Source organism: Euphorbia lathyris, chromosome 1 (genome assembly GCF_963576675.1).
Source record: "Euphorbia lathyris chromosome 1, ddEupLath1.1, whole genome shotgun sequence".
Classification (NCBI taxonomy): Eukaryota; Viridiplantae; Streptophyta; class Magnoliopsida; order Malpighiales; family Euphorbiaceae; genus Euphorbia; species Euphorbia lathyris.
The window spans coordinates 53,802,823-53,824,149 of record NC_088910.1 but is presented as its reverse complement, the minus strand read 5'-3'; the positions used below and the strand labels follow the sequence as shown (position 1 = coordinate 53,824,149).

The following is a 21,327-nucleotide window of genomic DNA, read 5'->3' as shown; positions in this document are numbered from 1 at the left end:
TTCGGTTTCGCCTAAGGCCATTGTGACACGCTCCTCTTCATCTTCTTCCTTAGATTGAGGGCGAATCATTAAGGATGCCGAATATGTTTCTTGGGCCACCTTTTGACAACCTTTGACCATCACACCTCCCTTGACCGTGGGAATGTAAAGTGTCAAATGGCGAATAGAGATAAGAGCTGCAACTTCGGAGATAAAAGGTCGTCCGAGGATAATGTTATAAGCTAATTGTCCATCCAAGATCGAGAACTCCAAATCTCCTCTCCAAACTTGATCATTATCAACAAGCTCACAATCCAAAGTAACTTGGCCTTTCGTCTGAATGGTATGACCTGTCACTCCCAAAATGTCAACCACCGTCGGCTCTACCTGGACGGGATCCATCCGGAGTCTGGCGAATGCTCCTCGGGTAATGACATTACATGAACTTCCCGTATCAATCATTACCCTCTTCATTTCCCAACCTTCGACCATCATGGTGACGACTAGTGCATCCGCATGGGGTGGAATCTCAGGACCTGCGTCTGAGAAAGGGCGATTTAATGATGTCCTATCAAGGGCGGTCGTCTTCGCCTTTTTCAATGCTGGCTGATAACCAGGTCCTCCTGCTATGACATTGATGGTACCCTTTCCTTTCTTCTTTGGGTCCTCCTTGGATCTATCCTCTTCTTTTCCTTCAGCTTGGATGAACCGATCCAATTTACCTCTTTCAATGAGTCGCTCAATTTCTCGAGCTAACTCCCAGCAAGCATCCGTATCATGGCCATTTTTCCTGTGATACTTACAATAATTTTTAGGATTTTTACCTTTATTGGTGTACTCCCCCCCTTTTGGCTCGGGATATGAAATGCTCCGCTTGTGCTGACTGTTCTCAATCCACATAAGAACTTCACTCTTAGAGGCATTGAGAGGTGTGAAGGAGGTGACAAACGTTGATTTATTCCGAGAATCCCTTCGTTTGTTCCGAGAAGAAGAATCCTGACGTTTGTCCTTGTCCCGGTCCCGAGGACGAGTTTCGCCTCTGTCCTTTTTTGGTGATGATGGCGATCCTCGGCGAATGTCATCCACTTCTATAAAGTCTTTACAACGCTCCATTAATTCTGCCATGCTGGTGGGCTTTTTACGAATGAGATCCTCTTGCAAACTTTTACAAGTAGTGTTTCTCACAAAACACTCCACATCTACGGAGATATCTACATCAACGATTTGTATACACAATTGGTTGAAAGTGTCCACATAATCTCGGAGGGGTTCATTCGCCTTCTGCTTTAATTCAAAAAGTTTTTCAGATTTCACCACTGCAGGAATACAACCAGCAAATTTAGCACAAAATTCCCTGCTTAATTGATCAAAGCTGTTTATTGATCCTGGAGGTAGAGATTGAAACCACAAATAAGCTGGACCTCCCAGTGTGGTGACAAACATTTTGCAGAGCACGGGTTCGGTGGCTCGATTGAGCCTGGCCAAGATCCGATACTTTCGAACATGAGCTTCCGGATTATCTTTGCCTGTGTATATTGCAAGATTAGGAATCTTGAAAGCTCTGTCAGTTTCCTCTGCCTCGATCCAGGCTACAAAAGGCGAATCCCTATTGGCGAATGGATTGTGCCTTGGAGTACTAGGGCCCTCACTCTATCATCAAAATTCTCCGGATCCGCCCTGGGACGACCCCTTCGTGGCGATCTACTTGGAGAAGAAGAAGAAGAACTTGAATCAGACGATGGATCCGATGGCGAATGTCTTCCTGCATTACCACGTCCGCTCCCTCCTCTTCCTCCACCATCTCCTCCACCACCTCCTCTGCCTGGGGGAGTTGGACCATTTCCTCCTTGCTAGCCTCCAGACGAGGTGCGTCCACCAGTTCCTGAAGATGGATGTGGCGGTGGTCCACCTATATGAGATGTTTTTTCTGGCCTTTTACTTCTTCTACGACCAGTAGATGGAGGTGATCTGCCACGGCGTGGGGATCCTGCTTGCTTATTTTTATCCTTTTTATGCTTTTTACGAGTGGGCTCCTTAAATCCGCCAAGAGACGAATTTGTCTACGGACGCCTAGGTACATTTGGTCCATCAAGATTAAACCTTGGAATCCCTGATCCGCCAGGAGGGACCGCATCATTCCTTCGACTTCCCTCGCCAGGAAATAACTCCCTGATAACCGGTCGTCCGCCACCCGATGCCGTAGTAGTTATCATGGAATCAATGTTGTGAGCTTGAAGGAATGAAGAGCTATAGGCACCTGGTCCCAGACCAAAGTTTAATGGAGGTAAAGATGAGACAGCTGACGTAGATACCGTACTCCAACGAGGAGGAAGAGTCATGAACGCCCGGAGGCGGTTCCCAATTTCAAGCCCATATCGTGCCTCGATATCCCGAGCACACATATCGATGAAAGAAGCAGTGGGCATGTTTCCATCGATATTTGTTACAGGAGCAGTTGTGTTAGTGCAATCAGCACTAGATGGTGTAATTATCGGTGATTCAATCCCGGAGGAGGGATTTTGTCCCCCATCGGTCATGATGTTTCAGTGTGAACGAAAAACCCTTTATTTGATCAAGGATTCCACCTTCACCGCACCAATTGATAACAAGGGAGAAACTTCTGATCGGAGCTCGTCCCTGTGGGGGGCGTCGTTGGGTTCGACGGGGGAAACTCCGATGCCAAAGTCAGTAGAGAATATGAAGAATAAACTGTATTGACAAAGCTTAGAGAATATAGAAAAGGCTGAGTACCTTGATAGCCTAGAATGGTAGGTTATATATAGTTGAGAAGTTCGTAACCTCTAGGTAACTAGAAAGTCCCCATTAATGCTCATTTAATGGTGGTTACAAGTTACTCTTAACCTGGCGGGTAAGACAGTTAATGATCCATTTAATGATCCTTTATGGCCGAGCTGGCGGCCAGCCGTTACCAAGGTGAATGGAGAGATTCGCCTTATAGATCCGCCAGCGGATCTCTTAGAGCTAGTCCAGGGAGATACGCCAGCTGACTTCCTTTGCTACGTGGCATACTTAAAGGCAAATATCTCTTTTGGTCCTCGTGATAATATCTCGATGTTATCATATATGAATTATTTTTTTGAAACAATCAAACATATGAATTATAGTTCAGTTAAGAAGAGAGATTAAATTTGTAGGAAGATACCACAGATTGAGATTCCAATAAATGAAAAGTAATCCTAAATCTGAAGAATGTACGTTCCCTTTTCTCAAAAAATTAAGTACATATGGCATAGAAACAATATCATGTGTCTCTGTATACCTCCAGATGCGAGCACGTGTCATTTTAGAAAGAGGGCTGTCATCTATAAAAAGGGCAGTATCAGTGTTTAGCAGCTCACTCCATTTTCTTCACCTGGGTTTGTCACCTTTCCTTATCTTACTTAGGGTTCATTTTTTTATGCTGAGTTTGAGCTTTTTTTTGTTTTTCTGGTTTTGATATAACGTTTTATTTGGTTGTGGTGATAACAGAAAAAGACATGTCAGAAGCTGATAAGGAAATGAAAGGACTTCAAACTGAAACTTCCTCGGTCAAAAACGATGACAAACAAAAAGACCTTATCCACAACTTTTCCTCGCAGGAAAAACCTAAATTCAGTGTCGATCTAGGTCTTTCTCTGGGTGGATTTCCCTGGGAAAGCTCCGGTGAGGAGAAGGAGGTGGAGGCATCTCCACCTCTCAGCTGGGCTATAGATTCAGCTTCCAGAAGAAAAGGTATCATTTTCATCCTCTTCTTTCTTTTGTTTGTTTTACAAGGAATTTAACTTTAAGATGCTATCTAAATTTACTTATAAGGAATTTAAATTTGATATATTTGCCTATTGATTTCCTGTTTAGCATGCTTAATTAGTGCTTTTAGATGTTCAATTATTCATTTTGTTGGTTGCTAATTAGTACAAATAACAAATTACTTAAAAGATGATTAAACAAGAGATTAATAGACTTCTTCTAGTTAGGGAAATGGTTACAGTTAATTTTATTTCAGTAGGAATTGGGAATAATATATGCATCTTAGCTGCTGTTGGATCTAGTTCTTTATGCAACTACATACAAAGTATGTAACAGAACTAATTAAGCCCAAACCCTAGGATATTTTATGGCATAGATAACTGTGGCTATCCAACTTTATAACTGATGCAATTGAATCTTGAATTCATTAACCAGATAACAAAATGTTGGTTTGTCGGTATCGAACTTTATTACTGATACAATCGAATCTTAACGAGCTGACAAGGTGTTATTTTGTCGCTATCGAACTTTATAAAAGATGCATTCCCATCTTGAATTGATTGACCAGACGACAAACAAGGAAGAATGTAAATAGTACTTTCGATTAAACTTTTTATAAATTAAGTAATCGCATCTTGAATTGATTAATGAGCCGACAAAAAGAGTAAAAGTATGAATAGTTTTGTCCGTATCCAACTTTATAAATGATTGAATCGCTCCTTGAACTCTATATTTCTATTATTTGATGCTTACTGAGACATATTGCAAAATGCATTTGTTTTTGAACTTATCTTTATTAGATCTTGATTGCATAGTCATTTTACTGATATAAGCAATCAACATTCAATAAGGATATATTTTTTACCTTGTACTAAATTTTCCTATATAGGACATGAAGTGCTTCCTCAAAGGAGCTTACTCCGTCCACGACGAGTCTCAATGAAGAGGCAGGCAAGATCCAGGAGGAGGCGAGGTTCAATTGCATATGGAAGGAGGTACCAATACCCGGTGCTGGCTTCAACTTCGTACGGAAGACCAACAGCTGAAATGATCATGTTCGAAGACATACTCAGTTCGAGTTCCAACAAAAGGCCAGCTGATGGAATCAAGTTCCACAATCCATTGGTTTCAAATTCAAATGGGGAACCTCTTCATGACTCTGCAGGAATCAATTCAAAAGGAAAAGCTGCTGAGTTTGTAGGAACCATGGTCTATACTGCAGCAGCTTCTTCTAATTCAAGTGGAAAACCAGTGGAGTTTGCAGGAAGGCAGCTCGAGAATGAAGCAGACAGTTCAAGTTCCAAAGTTGCTAACCCCGAATTGGACGTCAAAGTGCTCATGAAAATGCCGATTGTGAAGAGTAAAGTTGGAAGGCAAGTAGAAGGATTTCTTTACAAGTACAAGAGAGGGGAAGTAAGCATGGTGTGCAGTTGCCATGGCTACTTACTCAATCCGACTGAATTTTTGAAGCATGCCGGCGCAACTGATCTGTCCAATCCATTGAAGCACATATCTGTCATGCCATTTAACCTTTAGCAAATTCAGAGGCCTTTTAATTTGCTGCAATTGTTTTAACTTCCATATCTAAGAGAAATGTATTATTATTTGTGTGGAAATTATTGTTTATAAGGGTGATATTATATAAAATGAATTCCATATTGTTTATAAGGGTGAGCCTAGCAACAGGTTTAACCAAACCCGGCAAACAAATTGGTGCGGAGATACCAAAAAAGGCAATGTGATACGTATTGAAATTCAAAGATGAAAATTGGAAGGTTTTAACCTAAAAGATTAATACACATATTTGTCTCTGTATTTTCAAATTTTAACAGATTTGACTTTATATTTGCCTTGTATTTCAAATTACAGCAAAAATATCCTAATCTAAATAATATGCTTATTTGCCATAACACCGTTAGTCGGTTCATTACACGACCAATTAACAAATTACAATTCATTAATTATTATTTTTAAACTAAATTAAAAATTGAACACGTGGCAACAGATATATAAAGAGTGAAAATACCCTAAATCATAAATCACCCTCTTTTGCAAACCATTCGATTGAAATACCCTTCCCCTTATTGTCTCTACGAATTCCAGTAGACAGTGCCTTTGTTTGAGCGACGATCAATGACGAACCACTAAGAGAAGGTGGAGAACGGCTTGAAGTAGCAAGAGAGATAGTGTGGAACGACTGAATGCTCCAAGTTCATCGCAACTTCAGAAGCCTAAGAGACAAATCACATTTGAAGGAATACTTTATGCAATATTAATCTGATTTATAATTACGCTTCAACATTGTTTGGATACTCATTTTATCATATCATCACCATCACATTCATAGGATTAACAAGCCGTCTGGATCAGTAATTAGAAATAGAATTAGTATTAGTATAAACACAAACCAAATCCACTTTCCACCCGATAAATAACAATCTAGAATTGAGTACTTCGGTACTTACAGTATAAATCCTGTGAATTCGATACCTAAAATTTTTTAGATTTACAGCTCGAGGCGCATTAATAGTACTAATGAATGATTTGTAGGGGATTCATCGCAAAAAACAAACGAAGCGCAGAGGAAAAATCTACCGTTTAAAATTTTCTAGAATCTGTAGACCATGTTAGACTGCTGGAGAAATCCACAACTTAAGGATTATATCTCTTCTAGAGACGGCTGAAGAAATCCACAGGTCGCGTGATTCTCTAAAAAGGTTCGTGCACCAACTGTAACAGAATGAAACCGGTGCTAGCCGAATGAAGAATGGAATCGACGAACACCAAGCTTAGGGGAGCAACGGGGCTGGCCGAAATTTGCTTGTATAAGGCTAGGGTTAGATTAGTTCATTTATTTAGACCTTAAATACTTTCCTAACTAGATTTAGTTTAATTTTGGCTTATTCCAAATTGACCCCTAATTAATTCAATTTCATGAATACAACCCAAGAGTTTATATTTAGTTCAATTGACATTAATTTGGTTTAATTATATTAACCCATAATTATAATTAATGTCCAAAAGACCTAAATTGCATTATCAGTTCCATTAATAAATTATTTGGTGCAATCTAACTAATTATATTAGGAAATTTATTAATTAACTATAATCAATTTAAATACTAAATTGATTAACTTGTTATTTAACAAATAATCAATCAGTCCCTGGTGTTAATTAATTGATAATTAATTAATTTGTTCTTTCCGATTAAATACATTACATATATTTAATGATTAAGTTGCATTCCAGCAGTTGTGTGTGCATGATCCTAAGGGTCCGTCCTCATTCAGTCATGGACCTAAAGCCCAATGACCGTAAATGGATTCTAGCAAACCATTACGATCCCAACTGATACGAATTATTTCAACCTTCTCAAAGAGACATGAAACCCAGTAGATGATCTCTCAGAATCTCTTACCAATTGCATATCGATATTATAAACATGAGATATGGTAGTTGTCATTCTCTATACGGTTTATTATATTTCTTGAACGAAAGTGAACTGATGAATCAGAAAAAGTATAACTACTTATCAGGGTATGGTCATACACTTCTTCAGTTCCACTTATCAAGTGGACAGTGATATCAGCTCACTGTTAGGTGGGTAGTAATTCCTTCACTTCACTTATCCGCAACAACATGCTCACTGATTCTCCTAACATACCCATATTTGGCATCCTATTACGGACTCGTTAGGCGTATATCAAGTGAACTAGATTTCATGTTGTTTACTATAATGAAATCAGGTCTGGAGATAATAGAGTTCTACATATAGAAATATCAATGACACATCCACCATGAATCTTTCTATAGTGGATCAGTCCAGTCCTGTGTTGAGCTACATCAACATGTACCTACATCCATATCTTACTATACAAGTATTGTAGTCGTATGTTCAACAATATTGCACATATACTGAATGTATATATGCCTACAAGTTTATGATTAACAATCAATGGATACTTCATTCATGTTTATAGCATAAGGTATAAATAGAATGAATTAATACCTTTATTCATATAACACTCATACAATGTATTCTAACAATATACATAATGTTCAATACATAGCATAGGACCAATGCCTAAGAACTAGGGCACACTAACATGATTGTTCACTAGTACAAAAATAGCCTTTAGTGACGCCTTATAGGCAACGGTTTCTAAACAAAACCGATACCAAAGGTCTCTGGGGTAGGTTTTTTCAAAAAACCGACCCTAGAAAAGACTTATTGGAGTCGGTTTTTTTTAAAACCGATGCTAAAGAGCTTTGGGGTTGGTTTTGATAGAAACCGTTGCCAATAATATTATCATTGGCAACGGTTTTTTAGAAAACCGACCCCAATGTTTTATCATTGGCAACAATTTTTAAATTACCGACTTGAAAGACCTTTTAATTTTTTTAAGAAATGATCATTAGAGTCGGTTTTTAATAACCGTTGCTAATATTATTATTATTGGGGTCGGTTTTTTAGAAAACCGACCCTAATCATATTATTAGAGTCGGTTTTAAAACAAACCGACCCTAATTATTTTTTCATTAGCATCGGTTTTCCTAAAAAACCGACCCCAAAGGGTTGTGCAACACGCATTCCATATACAATTTTTTTTCTTACAACCGAGCGATTAATTGATTAAATTTTAAACAAATTGAATGGCTATCGAAACACTTTGAAATTTACGGGATCAATCAAGTGTTTTTTGGACAAATTCGGATATATTAAGTCTATAATAGTAGGAAGTAAAAAGTTAGTATCTAATTAATTATTTATCCATATAAGTAATAGAAATAATAAAATTTTAAAATAGTAGAAAATAAACTAACAGCAAATATTGAAAAGAAAATACATAATAATAAGAATGTGAACATTTTGTGTAATTTCTTAAAAAAAGAAAAAGGAACGGGATACAGTATAGGGCTTTAGCAGTGTAGGCCCAAGAGGAGTGGTGGACGTGCGGACTAGGTAGAGCTTTTCTTTAACGGCGAAATGTATATTATGATAAGTGCGTTACGACTATGGATGTGATCTTTATAAATGCTTTATCTCTACTAAACACCACTACTTAGGGGCAAGTGTACCCCATCATATCAAGTAATAATCCGGTTAAGACCGGGTAACTACAAGTATTAGACGACTCGGTTTTATAAGTTATCGAAGCGGTGAATATTTTAGGTTGGTTTGAGGGATGACTACAAACTACTCCTAAACTATTGGTGAGACAGATTTATGTAACGAAAAACTCCACGGAATGATATGGGTGACGATAAGTTATAAATATGACAAACAATGACTCCGGATATATTTGATTGATGATTTACCCTTGCAGAGACGACTACGTGTAATTGGACCGACCCGTGAAGTATTTAGACTACGTGGTTCCTAGTTAAGGCGTGTCTAATGCTGGGGATCAGAAACTAGGGCCCATAAGTTCTGTGGCTTGTCAATTCCTACGGTTTCCGGAGCGTCACTCCCGGTAAGGCAACACCTATGTGAATCCCTAAAGATAGCCCGAATGGCGTCGGAAATCGCGTTCTCCTACACAATAATCAATTACGAGTATCAAAACAAGCAATAAACATCAATACGTATATAGAAACGGAAATTGCAAATCATATATTATAAATAGGGAAAGCGTAAATGCGGAATACAACCAAGCCTAGTACATAGGAAGAGTACAAGCTAATTAGCAAGTAAAGAGGGAAGAATCGGTCCTCAGAACTAGCTAACCGGACTCAAGGTCGTCTCTTAGGTCTTGGAGGTGGAACTCTCGAGCTTGGTGGATGAGGATGGGACGGAACCTTGACGGAATGACGGATTAAACGAACAAGATCTCAAGGTGGTAGAGTTTTATTACATCAAAACTGAATGAATCCATAGGTGCTAATCACACTTATTTATATACATCAAGCTAGGGGTAGAATTGTAATTTCACAAGATACAAGTATGGAGCAACATCATGATTTCTGCAGAATTCCCATGATACGCCTCGCGTATGGTAGGGGACGCCCTACGTATTTGCCCACTCCTTCAATAATTTCCTGCATGTGGACCTAAATCGGATCTTGTTGTCTCAACCACGCCCCGCGTATAGTGATATACGGCGCGCGTGTTTGAGCTCCTGGCATTTTATTGCTCGAATTACCCCATGTACGCCCTGCGTATCCCAAAACACGCCTTGCGTATTGATAGTTGACTTAGGAGACAATGTAGTCTGACATTTATGATTGGGCTAATTATTGCTTCTACGCCCCGTGTAGGTTGGGTACGCCTTGCGTATCAGAGGTTGGATCCACGTGGTGCCTGCGGATAAGGCAATCATTTCTGACTCAATGTTCCATGCCCCGTGTAAGGGATGATGCGCCCCGCGTATATGCATGGATTTTCGCTCTTTGCTCGTACCTGAAACACAATTCTCGAGAGCCGAGTTAGCTTGACGTTTTTATTTTCTAAATTAATCAAAAATAAGGAAACCGAAAGTATGGAATTTATTTTTATTTCATTATTTTATTAAAACATTCTATTTTTGCATTTAAACTTATTTATTTCTCTTAAAATTAATCTGTAAATCACGCTAAAAGATAGGGACGAAACGCCCCTATCAAATCTCCTCGGACTTTAAAGTTTTACTTGTCCTCAAGTAAAAGAAATCGAAAGACCTGAGATTATTAAGAAACAAACCGTTGGTTGGTTTTACCAAGTGCGTGATTCCGAAGCTAAAGTTTTATACAAAGTTTTCGGTAAGTACCTACGCAAACAAATGAGTGACCAAAACTTGTTTGAAACCTCCATGATCAAATTTGATAGGCAATATTAACGGGGGTTGAACATCTTTTGAGAACCCGATAGTACCTCACCAAGGGATTTCACTCTTACGCTCAAATCTTGGTGGGTCGGTGTTTTTGCACTTTTCTTTGCATTAGTCGAGGTCACTTTGAGTTTGCATTTTCATTCGGGGTTTTCCTCCTATGTTATGGTCTAGGCAATATTAAAAATGAACCCGGAGGGGGGTTGTGATGTGGGTGGCTTTTTAGTGGTTTTTTTTTTTTTGAAACTCGAGTTTAAACACTATTTTAATAATCGCACCGTGTTTTTATTTTGGCCTTAGTAGGTTCGTAAAATAATCTCGAAATTGCTCGGGTGGAACTTGAGAATGCCTTTTTGCTCTTTATCGTGTTTTTTTCTTTTTTCTTTTTTTTTTTTTGAGAGCGGCACAAAAATGATCTCGAGAACTTATGGTGCTTACTTATCAAGGCCTTGGCTTATTTCGGGTGCGAATTGATTTTGTTGGTATTTAAACAAGAGGAAAAAGGGTTAATTGTTAAAAGGGTATTAACAAAAAATGCCAGTTAATAGGCTCGAGGGGTTTCCTAGAGGTCGATGAAAATGAGAAAAATAATTTAGAAAAAGAATTAGACTAAGTGAGTTCGTTTTATCATCTATTGCCATTTTAACCAAAATAAGTGTACTTAACCCGGTATTAGGTCCAAACTCTATGAATCGAGTGAAGTAAAAGCTCTCAAAAAATTGTGAAAGAAATAGAGTTCTCGTACGAACTCTTTTAGGCTCAAAATTACCTCACAAAATTTTGGGTTAACTGTGTACGTTCAAGTTCTCATCAAATTTTCAACTATCCCGTTTTTATTGCCTTTTTGAATTTCATTATGGAGATGACATGTGGGTTAGGACTCAATGCTTTTGTTTAGTTCGAACCTAGGCTTTGCATAAATTCTCGAGTTGCAGAATTAAGCCTAAAATTTCTTACTAAAACCGGTCCTTTGTATTAATGTCTTTACATCTAAGGACAAATAACGGAACTTTTAATTGATTTCCGAGGGGGTAGTGTGTCGGAAAAATTAAAGAATCAATAAATTAGTTTAATTATTTTGTTGTTTTATTTTTGTTTTTGTTAGTGCAAAACAAACGGTAAGTGCGGGGTTGCACGGCCCTCCGCGTTATTAAAATGACGCCTATTCCAAGGGCGTTGCAAAAGAAAAGAAAAACAAAAACAAAAATAAAGATGGAATTTAAAGTAAAAATAGGACCCTTGAAGGTCAGGTCCTACGCGAGGCGTGCCAGGGGGGCGCCCCACGTAGGAGGTGCATTTTTAGCCATTTTTGGCCAGAGACTCAAATACGCGGGACGTACCAAGACGGGCGCCCTGCGTGTTTGAGTTTCTGGGCGAATTATACAAGAAAAATGGCGATCACGCGGGGCGTAAAAGGAAGTACGCCCTGCGTGAAGGTTATTAATGGCGCATAAATTGAGAAAAATAAACAAACGAAACGTAAACGGAAATCATAAATATATTAAAATAGAAAAGAAAGTACAATAAAAACATAAAAAGATAGCAAAAATAACAAAGGACACACCAAAAACGAAACGAATTGAAATAAACACGAAAAAAAAGAAAATACAAAACAAAGGAAAACATAACAAAAAATGGAAACTATGGTTGAGGCGGAGGAGGATTTCCGTGGATGTTGAAGTAGGAGGCGAAGGAGTTGGTGAGGGTATCGAAGCGAGCATCGAGATGGGCCCGATCCTCACGCCTTTGAACCTCGAAGGTGTCGAGGCGAGCATCGATGGCATCGAAGCGGGAGTCGAAGTGGGCACGATCACGACGTTGGTTGTCCTCCAAAATATCCAACCGGGCATAAAGGGAGTTGAAGTCGTGGAGGGGTGGTGGACTGAAATTGAGGCCCATGTCCGAGTCCGAGTCCGAGTCCTCGTTTGAGTGGGCCGCCCCCGAAGTTTCACCCGGGCCGGAGGTAGGGCGCTTGAGTGCTTTGAAAGCATTTTTCTCCAAGGGCTGTGGCTCCAAGCTGGGAGACGGTCAAGGGCGGCAGCGCCAAGAGCGGAGGTGGCGAAGATGGTGATGAGGTGGCCCAACCCGATTTTGCCACGTTTTTTGGTAGGCATGTAGTGGAGTTGGACGGCCACGAGGTAGAAAAGGTCATAGGTGAGGCCGTTTGCACAACAGTAGAGGGCTAAAAGCTCATGCTTGTTGACCTTGGTGGACTCGGATTTCCCCGAGAAGTAGAAGGATATGAACCAGTGGAGAAGTTGGAGGATTGGGTCGCGGATGCACGTCGGGCGGAGGTTGGAGATATCGTAATCATCGGACCCGGTGATGGAGGTCCAAAAATCACGAGGGGAGACACCCTCGGGCCAATGTGCAATGCTTGCCTCCGCTTGTTTGGTGAAATTATTGCGGAGCCATTGGGTGTCAATGGTGAAAGGTTGGTTGTGAAGGCGGAAGTTGGAGAGGGAGGCTCCCGGAACATTGTTGGATTCTAGGGAGGTGTAGAATTCCACGACCAACAAAGAGTAGACATGGTGGCATGCCCGATAATGATCGAGCCAATTGAGAGCACGGAGGCAGTCCTCGAAGGCACCTCCGACATTGTAACGATCAAGAATGCTACGATCAATGTACGGGAGCTCCATTATGTGGGCAGCGGAGAGTGTTTGGTAGAATTGAGCCTCTACCTTGGTGAGGAGGTGAAAGGGAGCCCGGTATAGGCAGGTGAGTGGTGGAGTCTCTTCCCGTTCGGGTGGTGGTGGTTGTTGATTTTGGGTGGAGCGGGGGGAGTGGGCACGAGTGGCCCGTGGGGGACGTTCGGCAGCGTGACATTTGCTTCGTGTCATAATGGTAGTGAGAGATAAAGAGTAGAATAAGAGTTGGGGAAGTAGGAGTGAGTTATGGGGAAGAGAAAGGAGAAAAGGGAGGAGTATTTATAGGGGAGGAGTGGGAATCCAAGTGAAACTCGGATTCCCAGAGGGGTACGCTTGGCGTGAAGGAGCCACGCCATTCGTATCCCTCCTCCTGAGCTTTATTTTACGCAAAAATTGCCTCTTACGCGGGGCGTGTCTGGGAATACGCCTCACGTAGAGGACGGAAGTTGAAACAGTTTTTCAGTTTTTCAAGGAGTTTTTCAGTTTTTATTTTAATTTGGTGGTTTATGGTTTTATTAATAAGTGTTTAATGGTGTTATTATTTTTGTTTAAGTGTAATTAAGAGGGTAGTTTAAATGAGATTAATGAAGAGGGAAGGTGAAAAGATTTGAATTTGAAATGATGTGAGGTGATTGGAGGTGAGAGTAGGTGGAGTGTGGAAGTGGGATAGATATATGGGGAAGAGGGAAGAGTGATGGGAGAGGTGGAAGATGGAAAAGTGGGAAAGCTGCCATGGGGAGTTGCAATTCGCAATTCCCCTAGGATACGCGGGGCATGCCCTATGGGGCGCCCCGCGTGTCCCAACACGTGGCGTTTATTAAACGGAAATCCCGGCGGTTGAATGTACGCGGGGCGTGGTAAGATAGACGCCCCACGTAGCATGTCTTAAGTTATAAAGACATGGAGAGATACACAGGTACGCAGGGCGTATAGGTGTGTACGCCCCACGTGGCTTATTTTCTTTTGGAAACAGTGGGATTTGTTTTTCTTTTGATTTTTATTGAACTGAAAAACGAAATGCGAAAAATAAAAGTTGGGAAAGAAAACTCCCTTATTCGAGCTTGGGTTGCCTCCCAAGAAGCGCTGCTTTAGAGTCGGTGAGCTCGACTTAGAATTTCCTCCTAGGTGTATGCTTCCACTCGCGTTAGAAATGCAAACTCTTGAATAAACAATCCATACCTACAAAACGGATTGTTAGTTTCAAAGAATTTTAACGAAAACCAAAAACTATATTTAAAGAAATTATTGAAGAGTTTAGTTTGCTCCCTTTTTTACTCCTTTGGTAGTTCAAAAAGAGTGAAATATTCCGAGGTAGAAGGAACCTCAAACTCTTCTAGTTTTGGATTCATTTCCATGGACCCGCACACAACCGGCTCATCGATTAGGATTTCCGGTTCCCCACAGTTGAGACAGTCTACATAATTTGGGGACTCCTCTTGAGAGAGCTCGATTAACTCGAGCTCTACATCCGGATTGGTGTCTCTAATTGATCCGTCCGCGGTTGAATCGAGAGGAGACTTCAATCTGGCAATTAGATTTCCCAAATCCCTACAATATGTCTCAGTGTTAGATAATCTTTCATGAATGTCTTTAAGCATAGAGATTACCATATCGAATTGCGAGGTTGGGTGTTGGTGCGAACATTTGTGAATAATTTATTTTGTTTCTTGTTGTTACTAATGATTTTTTCCATAATATGATGCCTCATATTCGTCATATGTGGGATGACCACAAAACTTGGTGGACGCACGGACTAGGTAGAGCTTTTCTTTAACGATGAAATGTATATTATGATAAGTGCGTTACGACTATGGATGTGATCTTTATAAATGCTCTATCTCTACTAGACGCCACTACTTAGGGAAAACTGTACCCCGTTGTATCAAGTAATGATCCGGTTAAGACCGGGTATCGAATCCACGGGATTTATAACTACAAGTATTAGACGACTCGGTTTTATAAGTTATCTAAGCGGTGAATACTTTAGGTTGGTTTGAGGGATGACTACAAACTACTCCTAAACTATTGGTGAGATAGATTTATGTAACGGAAAACTCCACGGAATGATATGGGTGACGATAAGTTATAAATATGACAAACAATGACTCCGGATATATTTGATTGATGATTTACCCTTGCAGAGACGACTACGTGTAGTTGGACCGACCTGTGAAGTATTTAGACTACGTGGTTTCTAGTCAAGACGTGTCTAATGCTGGGGATCAGAAACTAGGGCCCGTAAGTTATGTGGCTTGTCAATTCCTACGGTTTCCGGAGCGTCACTCCCGGTAAGGCAACACCTATGTGAATCCCTAAAGATAGCCCGAATGGCGTCGGAAATCGCGTTCTCCTACACAATAATCAATTACGAGTATCAAAACAAGCAATAAACATCAATACGTATATAGAAACGGAAATTGCAAATCATATATTATAAATAGGGAAATCGTAAATGCGGAATACAACCAAGCCTAGTACATAGGAAGAGTACAAGCTAATTAGCGAGTAAAGAGGGAAGAATCGGCCCTCGGAACTAGCTAACCGGACTCAAGGCCGTCTCTTAGTTCTTGGAGGTGGAACTCTCGAGCTTGGTGGATGAGGATGGGACGGAACCTTGACGGAATGACGGATTAAACGAACAAGCTCTCAAGGTGGTAGAGTTTTATTACATCAAAACTGAATGAATCCATGGGTGCTAATCACCCTTATTTATATACATCAAGCTAGGGGTAGAATTGTAATTTCATAAGATACAAGTATGGAGCAAATCATGATTTCTGCAGAATTCCTATGATACGCCTCGCGTATGGTAGGGGACGCCCTGCGTATTTGCCCACTCCTTCAATAATTTCCTGCATGTAGACCTAAATCGGATCTTGTTGTCTCAACCACGCCCCGCGTATAGTGACATATGCCGCGCGTGTTTGAGCTCCTGGCGTTTTATTGCTCGAATTACCCCATGTATGCCCTGCGTATCCCAAAACACGCCTTGCGTATTGATAGTTGACTTAGGAGATAATGCAGTCTGACATTTATGATTGGGCTAATTATTGCTTCTACGCCCCGCGTAGGTTGGGTACGCCTTGCGTATCAGCGGTTAGATCCAAGTGGTGCCTGCGGATAAGCAATCATTTCTGACTCAATGTTCCATGCCCCGCGTAAGGGATGATGCGCCCCGCGTATATGCATGGATTTTCGCTCCTTTCTCGTACCTGAAACACAATTCTCGAGAGCCGAGTTAGCTTGACGTTTTTATTTTCTAAATTAATCAAAAATAAGGAAGATTAACCGAAAGTACGGAATTTATTTTTATTTCGTTATTTTATTAAAACATTCTATTTTTGCAATTAAACTTATTTATTTCTCTTAAAATTAATCCGTAAATCACGCTAAAAGATAGGGACGAAACGCCCCTATCAAGGAGCCCAAGTGTATCAGTGTCATTCTTGTAATTTCCAATAGCTAGAAAGGGCTAATGGCGTCTCTAGCTCATTTTATCTTTTGGGGTTTTAGGGTTTTTGTTTCACACTTCCAAGTCGCACTCTTTCTCGATAATAAAAAAACAAAAACAGAAGCCATTACTGCTCAGACTCATGATAAGCTTATTGCTCAGCTTAAAGCTCAAAAGATCCTCGAAGTAAGCTTCTCACTCCTTTCTCTACTTCTTATTTCTTCTTATTGCTCAGGACCAAGGTTGATGTCGTCGTTAGTCGCTAACAACTCCAAGGAACCTCCATCGTCGGACTTCATCTTCCTAACAACGGTCGCATCGTCATCTGTCGAGCCACTTCATTGCCGGAGGTTTGTTTCGTTTTTTCAACCGTGCTCCCTATTTTCTTTACAACTAATGTCTCTATTGCCCATTCGTAACAGATAGTTTGCACATTGTATATTCTGCTTTACCATGCTTGTTGAAGACAGAGGAAAAAGATAGTATTGAAAATATGAAATTATTAACCATTTTCGAAGAAGAAAAAACCAAAGAGAAATGGAAGACGAAAGAATAAAAAAATCGAGCAAATGGCTTCAAAGTCTGTCAAAGGAAAGTCTCGAACTAGAGGCTTTATCCCTTCGTGGCATCCAAATCTTGGAGGCTCAACATCGTTACATACTTTGTAGTTTTGTGGTTTTGAATCGCATCTTAGTTAGTTCAATTTTCAATTTCTATGAATTCTTAATTAATTAATATAGTACTATGTTTTTGAGATTGATCCCAAACGGAGCTGTTGTTTGCAACGTTGAGCACCATGTCGGTGATATAGGATCCTTTGCGCTCTGGGGAATATGATGTTGTTGTTAGTCATAATCCTGATAACAGAACAAGGAGGTATCAAGTTTTCTCTGTTTGTCTTATAACTGTGAATAAGTGTCGCTTCCTGTAAAATTTTATTTGGATATGCAGGAGTGCGATGAACTTGAATTGAATTATGTGAATTTTTGTGTTGTTCATTCTTATCAGTCCCCAATTTTGCATTTAACTTGCATATAGTTATATAATATAAATAATTTATTTTTTGTTTGACTATTAAATTGAGGCATTTCAATGGAGTCCCAGTCTCTAATAAGATTTCATTAAAGGTTTTAAGTTTTTTGGGGGGAAATTAATATAAATAAGCATGTCCCTGCGCTTTATCTCAATGCTTCTTTTAGAATCTGCTATGGCCCAAAAGGTTGTCCCCTTTTTACTGGTTCTGCTACTTTTCAGGTGTCAGAAAAGGGTTCGGGAATGGAGCCAATTTCTGTCCTGATTAGTGCTGTTGTATTTGCAGTAGCACATCTAACTCCTGGAGAGTTTCCCCAGCTGTTTGTGTTAGGTAAATTTGTAAATGTTGAAGAAGAATTTATCCTAAACAGGAATTATGTGTAGCCATTGATAACATGTTTTAAGGTAGAGTTATTATAAGTTGATTGAAAAGAATCAAATTAGTTGTGCAGGGATGACGCTAGGATTCTCATATGTTCAAACTCGCAACCTTCTAACCCCAATCACAATTAATGCATTCTAGAATTTTGGTGTAATCCTCATTCTTACCTTGCTTCAGGTACATCAATTAAGTTTGTGATGGGCTTATTACAGTCTTAAATTGCAATGGAATGGACTCACATTAACTAGTGCTGCTTCTGGTTGTTTGTACATTTACAGGTCCAAGGATATGATCTTCAGGTACATCAATTAAGTTTGTGATGGGCTTATTACAGTCTTAAATTGCAATGGAATGGACTCACATTAACTAGTGCTGCTTCTGGTTGTTTGTACATTTACAGGTCCAAGGATATGATATCAAGGAACTGTTGCAGGCAACCTGATACTAATGAGATGATTTATCATCCATAGATGGAGTCGTTCCTCTGTCTAGTATTACTATATTATGGACAGAAGGATAAATGAGCAGAATTGATTATTGACAATTTGAGAGGCAACTCAACATTTCAGGATAAAAGAACTTGATGATTTGACAGGCAAGCTTCAGCCTCTGAAATTCACCAACTCAAGAAGAAAGAGGAGATATAAGATGTTGTACGAAGAAATAATTTGGGCAGGGTTGCTGATTTGAATTATAGGGAATTGGAGGAAGTTTATACTACAATAGCCCATCTTGCAGGCAGTACTGATAAGATGAGAAGTTGATAATAGTTAAACCAGAACGATTGGGCTGATTTCGAAGGTTTATGAACGAGAGTTGATTGTGAGGGACCCGAATAGGTTCCGTAAAAAACCGTTGCCAAAAGTTAAAGCTTTGGCAGCGGTTCTCAAAACCGTTGCCGATATTGGCATCGCTTACATTGGCAACGGTCTAAAAATCGTTGTCTACGGCCAAAAAACCCGTTGCCAATAACCATTTTTGTACTAGTGGTTTTTTACGATCCATACTATAACATGTTTTCTAAATGGTTGCTATCTTTGAGATCTTAACCAAATAATATTGGCTGGAAATACATTTGAAACATATAAACTGAATATCACACCCTGAGACTCAAATGATCGAGTGCTCAGCTCAAGCGTTTTAGAAATATATGAGAAATGTGAAATCTGTTTAATTGTTTTAGATGTAATATATAAAGCATTAATAAGGTTATTAAAAGTCGAAATAGCTCAATGGCATCAGATGCATTGAACCACAAGAGTTTAGTAGTTATTCAAATCATTCTATTAGATTAGAATGATGAAATACAACAAATCCAATAAACAATATACTTTTCTTTAAATCTTGGACACAAAAGGACTGAAACCCATTTAACTTAATTTCAAACCGTATATAATCACACATCAAAATTGTGCAATGCCTCAAAAATAATTGAGGGCATTGATAGTGTTGCTCGATATAGAGTAAATAATTTTACTGCTCTAATGAACTTTATTACTGATACAATCGAATCTTAACAAGCTAACAAAGTGTTGTTGAGTCGCTATCGAACTTTATAAAAGATGCAATCCCATCATGAATTGATTAACATGACGACAAACAAAGAAGAATGGGAATAGTACTTTTTATCAAACTTTTTATAAATTAAGCAAATTGCATGTTGAATTGCTTAACGAGCCGACAAAATGAGTAAAAGTATGAATAGTTTTATCGGTATCGAACTTTATAAATGATTGAATGGCTCCTTGAACTCTATATTTCTATTATTTGATGCTTAATGGGACATATAAAAATCAAAATGCATTTGTTTTTGAACTTATCTTTATTAGATCTTTATTGCATAGTCATTTTACTGATATACGCAGTCAACCTTCAATAAGAACGTATTTTTTACCTTAATTTATTTGTACTAAATTTTCTTATGTAGGAAATGAAGTGCTTCCTCAAAGGAGCTTACTTCGTCCACGACGAGTCTCAATAAAGAGGCAAGCAAGATATATGAGGAGGCAAGGTTCATTTGCATATGGAATGAGGTACCAATGACTAGTTTCTGATAGGAGGTACCAATATCTGGTGATGGCTTCTGCAGTAAAACCTTCATAAATTAATACTCGATAAATTAAAGTATTTCTGGTCCCGACGTGGGCCAGTTTAAAAAATAATCAATTTTAATAAATTAATAAGATAATAATTTTTTAGAACAAACCTTTATAAAGACATTGTTTTATTATTTGTATAAATTAATAATTTCTCAAATACATATGTCAAGTATATATATATAGATATATACGTAGGATAATTTAGCAAAATATGACGCTATAGCAATGTTATCAGAACCGGACCAGACATCAAACTGGATTTGTAACTGAGTCAAGAGTCACTTGGTCGAACCGATTAACTCGGATTGGTTAGACCGGATGATGTAATAAATAAATAATATATAATAATAATAATAATAATAATAATAATAAACCTATTTCAAAACTATATATATATATATATCTTGTTTTTGCATATATATAATTTAATATATAAAATGAATTTCAAATATATATAATTTAATATATGTATCTTGTTAAGTTACACCGTTCGTACCTGAAATATACTTCAACTCACACTTTGGTACCTGGATTATATTTCGTCCCAAAAATATACCCCAAGTACGGGTGACTGGACAATTATGTCCGTGTGACCGGGAAGTGACCGGTCAACGCGTATTTGACCCATGTGACAAAAATAAATAGGACCCAAACCACACGAAAAGACCAAAATACCCTTAAAACAATCCATCCCAAAAAAAAGGCTTACAAATATACCCTAATTCCCTCTCTCTCTCTCCGTAAACGTAAAACAATGGCCTTCTCTCTCTAAGTATTCGTTTCTCCCCCTCTCTCTCTCTCCTCGATCGCCATTTCTGCCCCATAACAAAAAAGCAAGGAACCCTAATTTTTCTCAGAATAGTGAAGATGGCGCCCTCATATAGCGCTGGATGTTTGTTATGCCACTATGAAATGCAATCCCCTTGTACAACTTCATGGAGTAATGCGAATCCAGATAGGAGGTATTACAATTGTAGAAATTTCGGGGTAAGTGTATAGCTATATATCTCTCCATCTCTCTTTCTATCTGTGTACATAACTCTGATTTTGATTTTGAACTATTTTGAAGAAACCGAACGCCTGTAACTTCTTTGAGTGGCGTGACCCTCCAATGAACGAAAGAGAAAAATCAATTATCCTTGGGCTTCTGAGAAAGTTGAATCGAATTGAGAGAGAATGT

At 39.1% G+C, this 21,327-nt stretch overlaps 1 protein-coding gene and 1 long non-coding RNA gene across 4 annotated transcripts; both read left to right on the top strand.

Annotated features, from left to right (window-relative positions):
* The first annotated feature begins 3,375 nt into the window (after positions 1-3,375).
* Positions 3,376-5,439, top strand: LOC136202880 (ninja-family protein Os03g0419100-like). The gene is made up of 2 exons (XM_065993878.1): positions 3,376-3,711; positions 4,616-5,439. The coding sequence occupies exons 1-2, from the start codon at positions 3,477-3,479 to the stop codon at positions 5,260-5,262; spliced, it is 882 nt and encodes a 293-aa protein (XP_065849950.1). The 5' UTR covers positions 3,376-3,476; the 3' UTR covers positions 5,263-5,439.
* An 11,266-nt stretch (positions 5,440-16,705) lies between these two features.
* LOC136233300 (uncharacterized) lies at positions 16,706-19,144 on the top strand. Of its 3 annotated transcripts, none has more exons than XR_010690772.1 (4): positions 16,706-17,510; positions 17,889-17,997; positions 18,226-18,347; positions 18,449-19,144. It is a non-coding gene; the product is annotated as an uncharacterized lncRNA (long non-coding RNA). The 3 variants fall into 3 exon arrangements; XR_010690773.1 differs by having other exon boundaries at positions 18,119-18,347; XR_010690771.1 differs by having other exon boundaries at positions 16,706-17,997.
* Positions 19,145-21,327: the final 2,183 nt, after the last annotated feature.

What these genes read in the sequence shown, in the direction of transcription:
- LOC136202880 (XM_065993878.1), top strand. Translation starts at nt 3,477, where the DNA reads ATGTCAGAAGCTGATAAGGAAATGAAAGGACTTCAAACTGAAACTTCC. An exon ending in TTCAGCTTCCAGAAGAAAAG is followed by an intron (nt 3,712 to 4,615) that starts GTATCATTTTCA and finishes TTTCCTATATAG; the next exon opens with GACATGAAGTGCTTCCTCAA.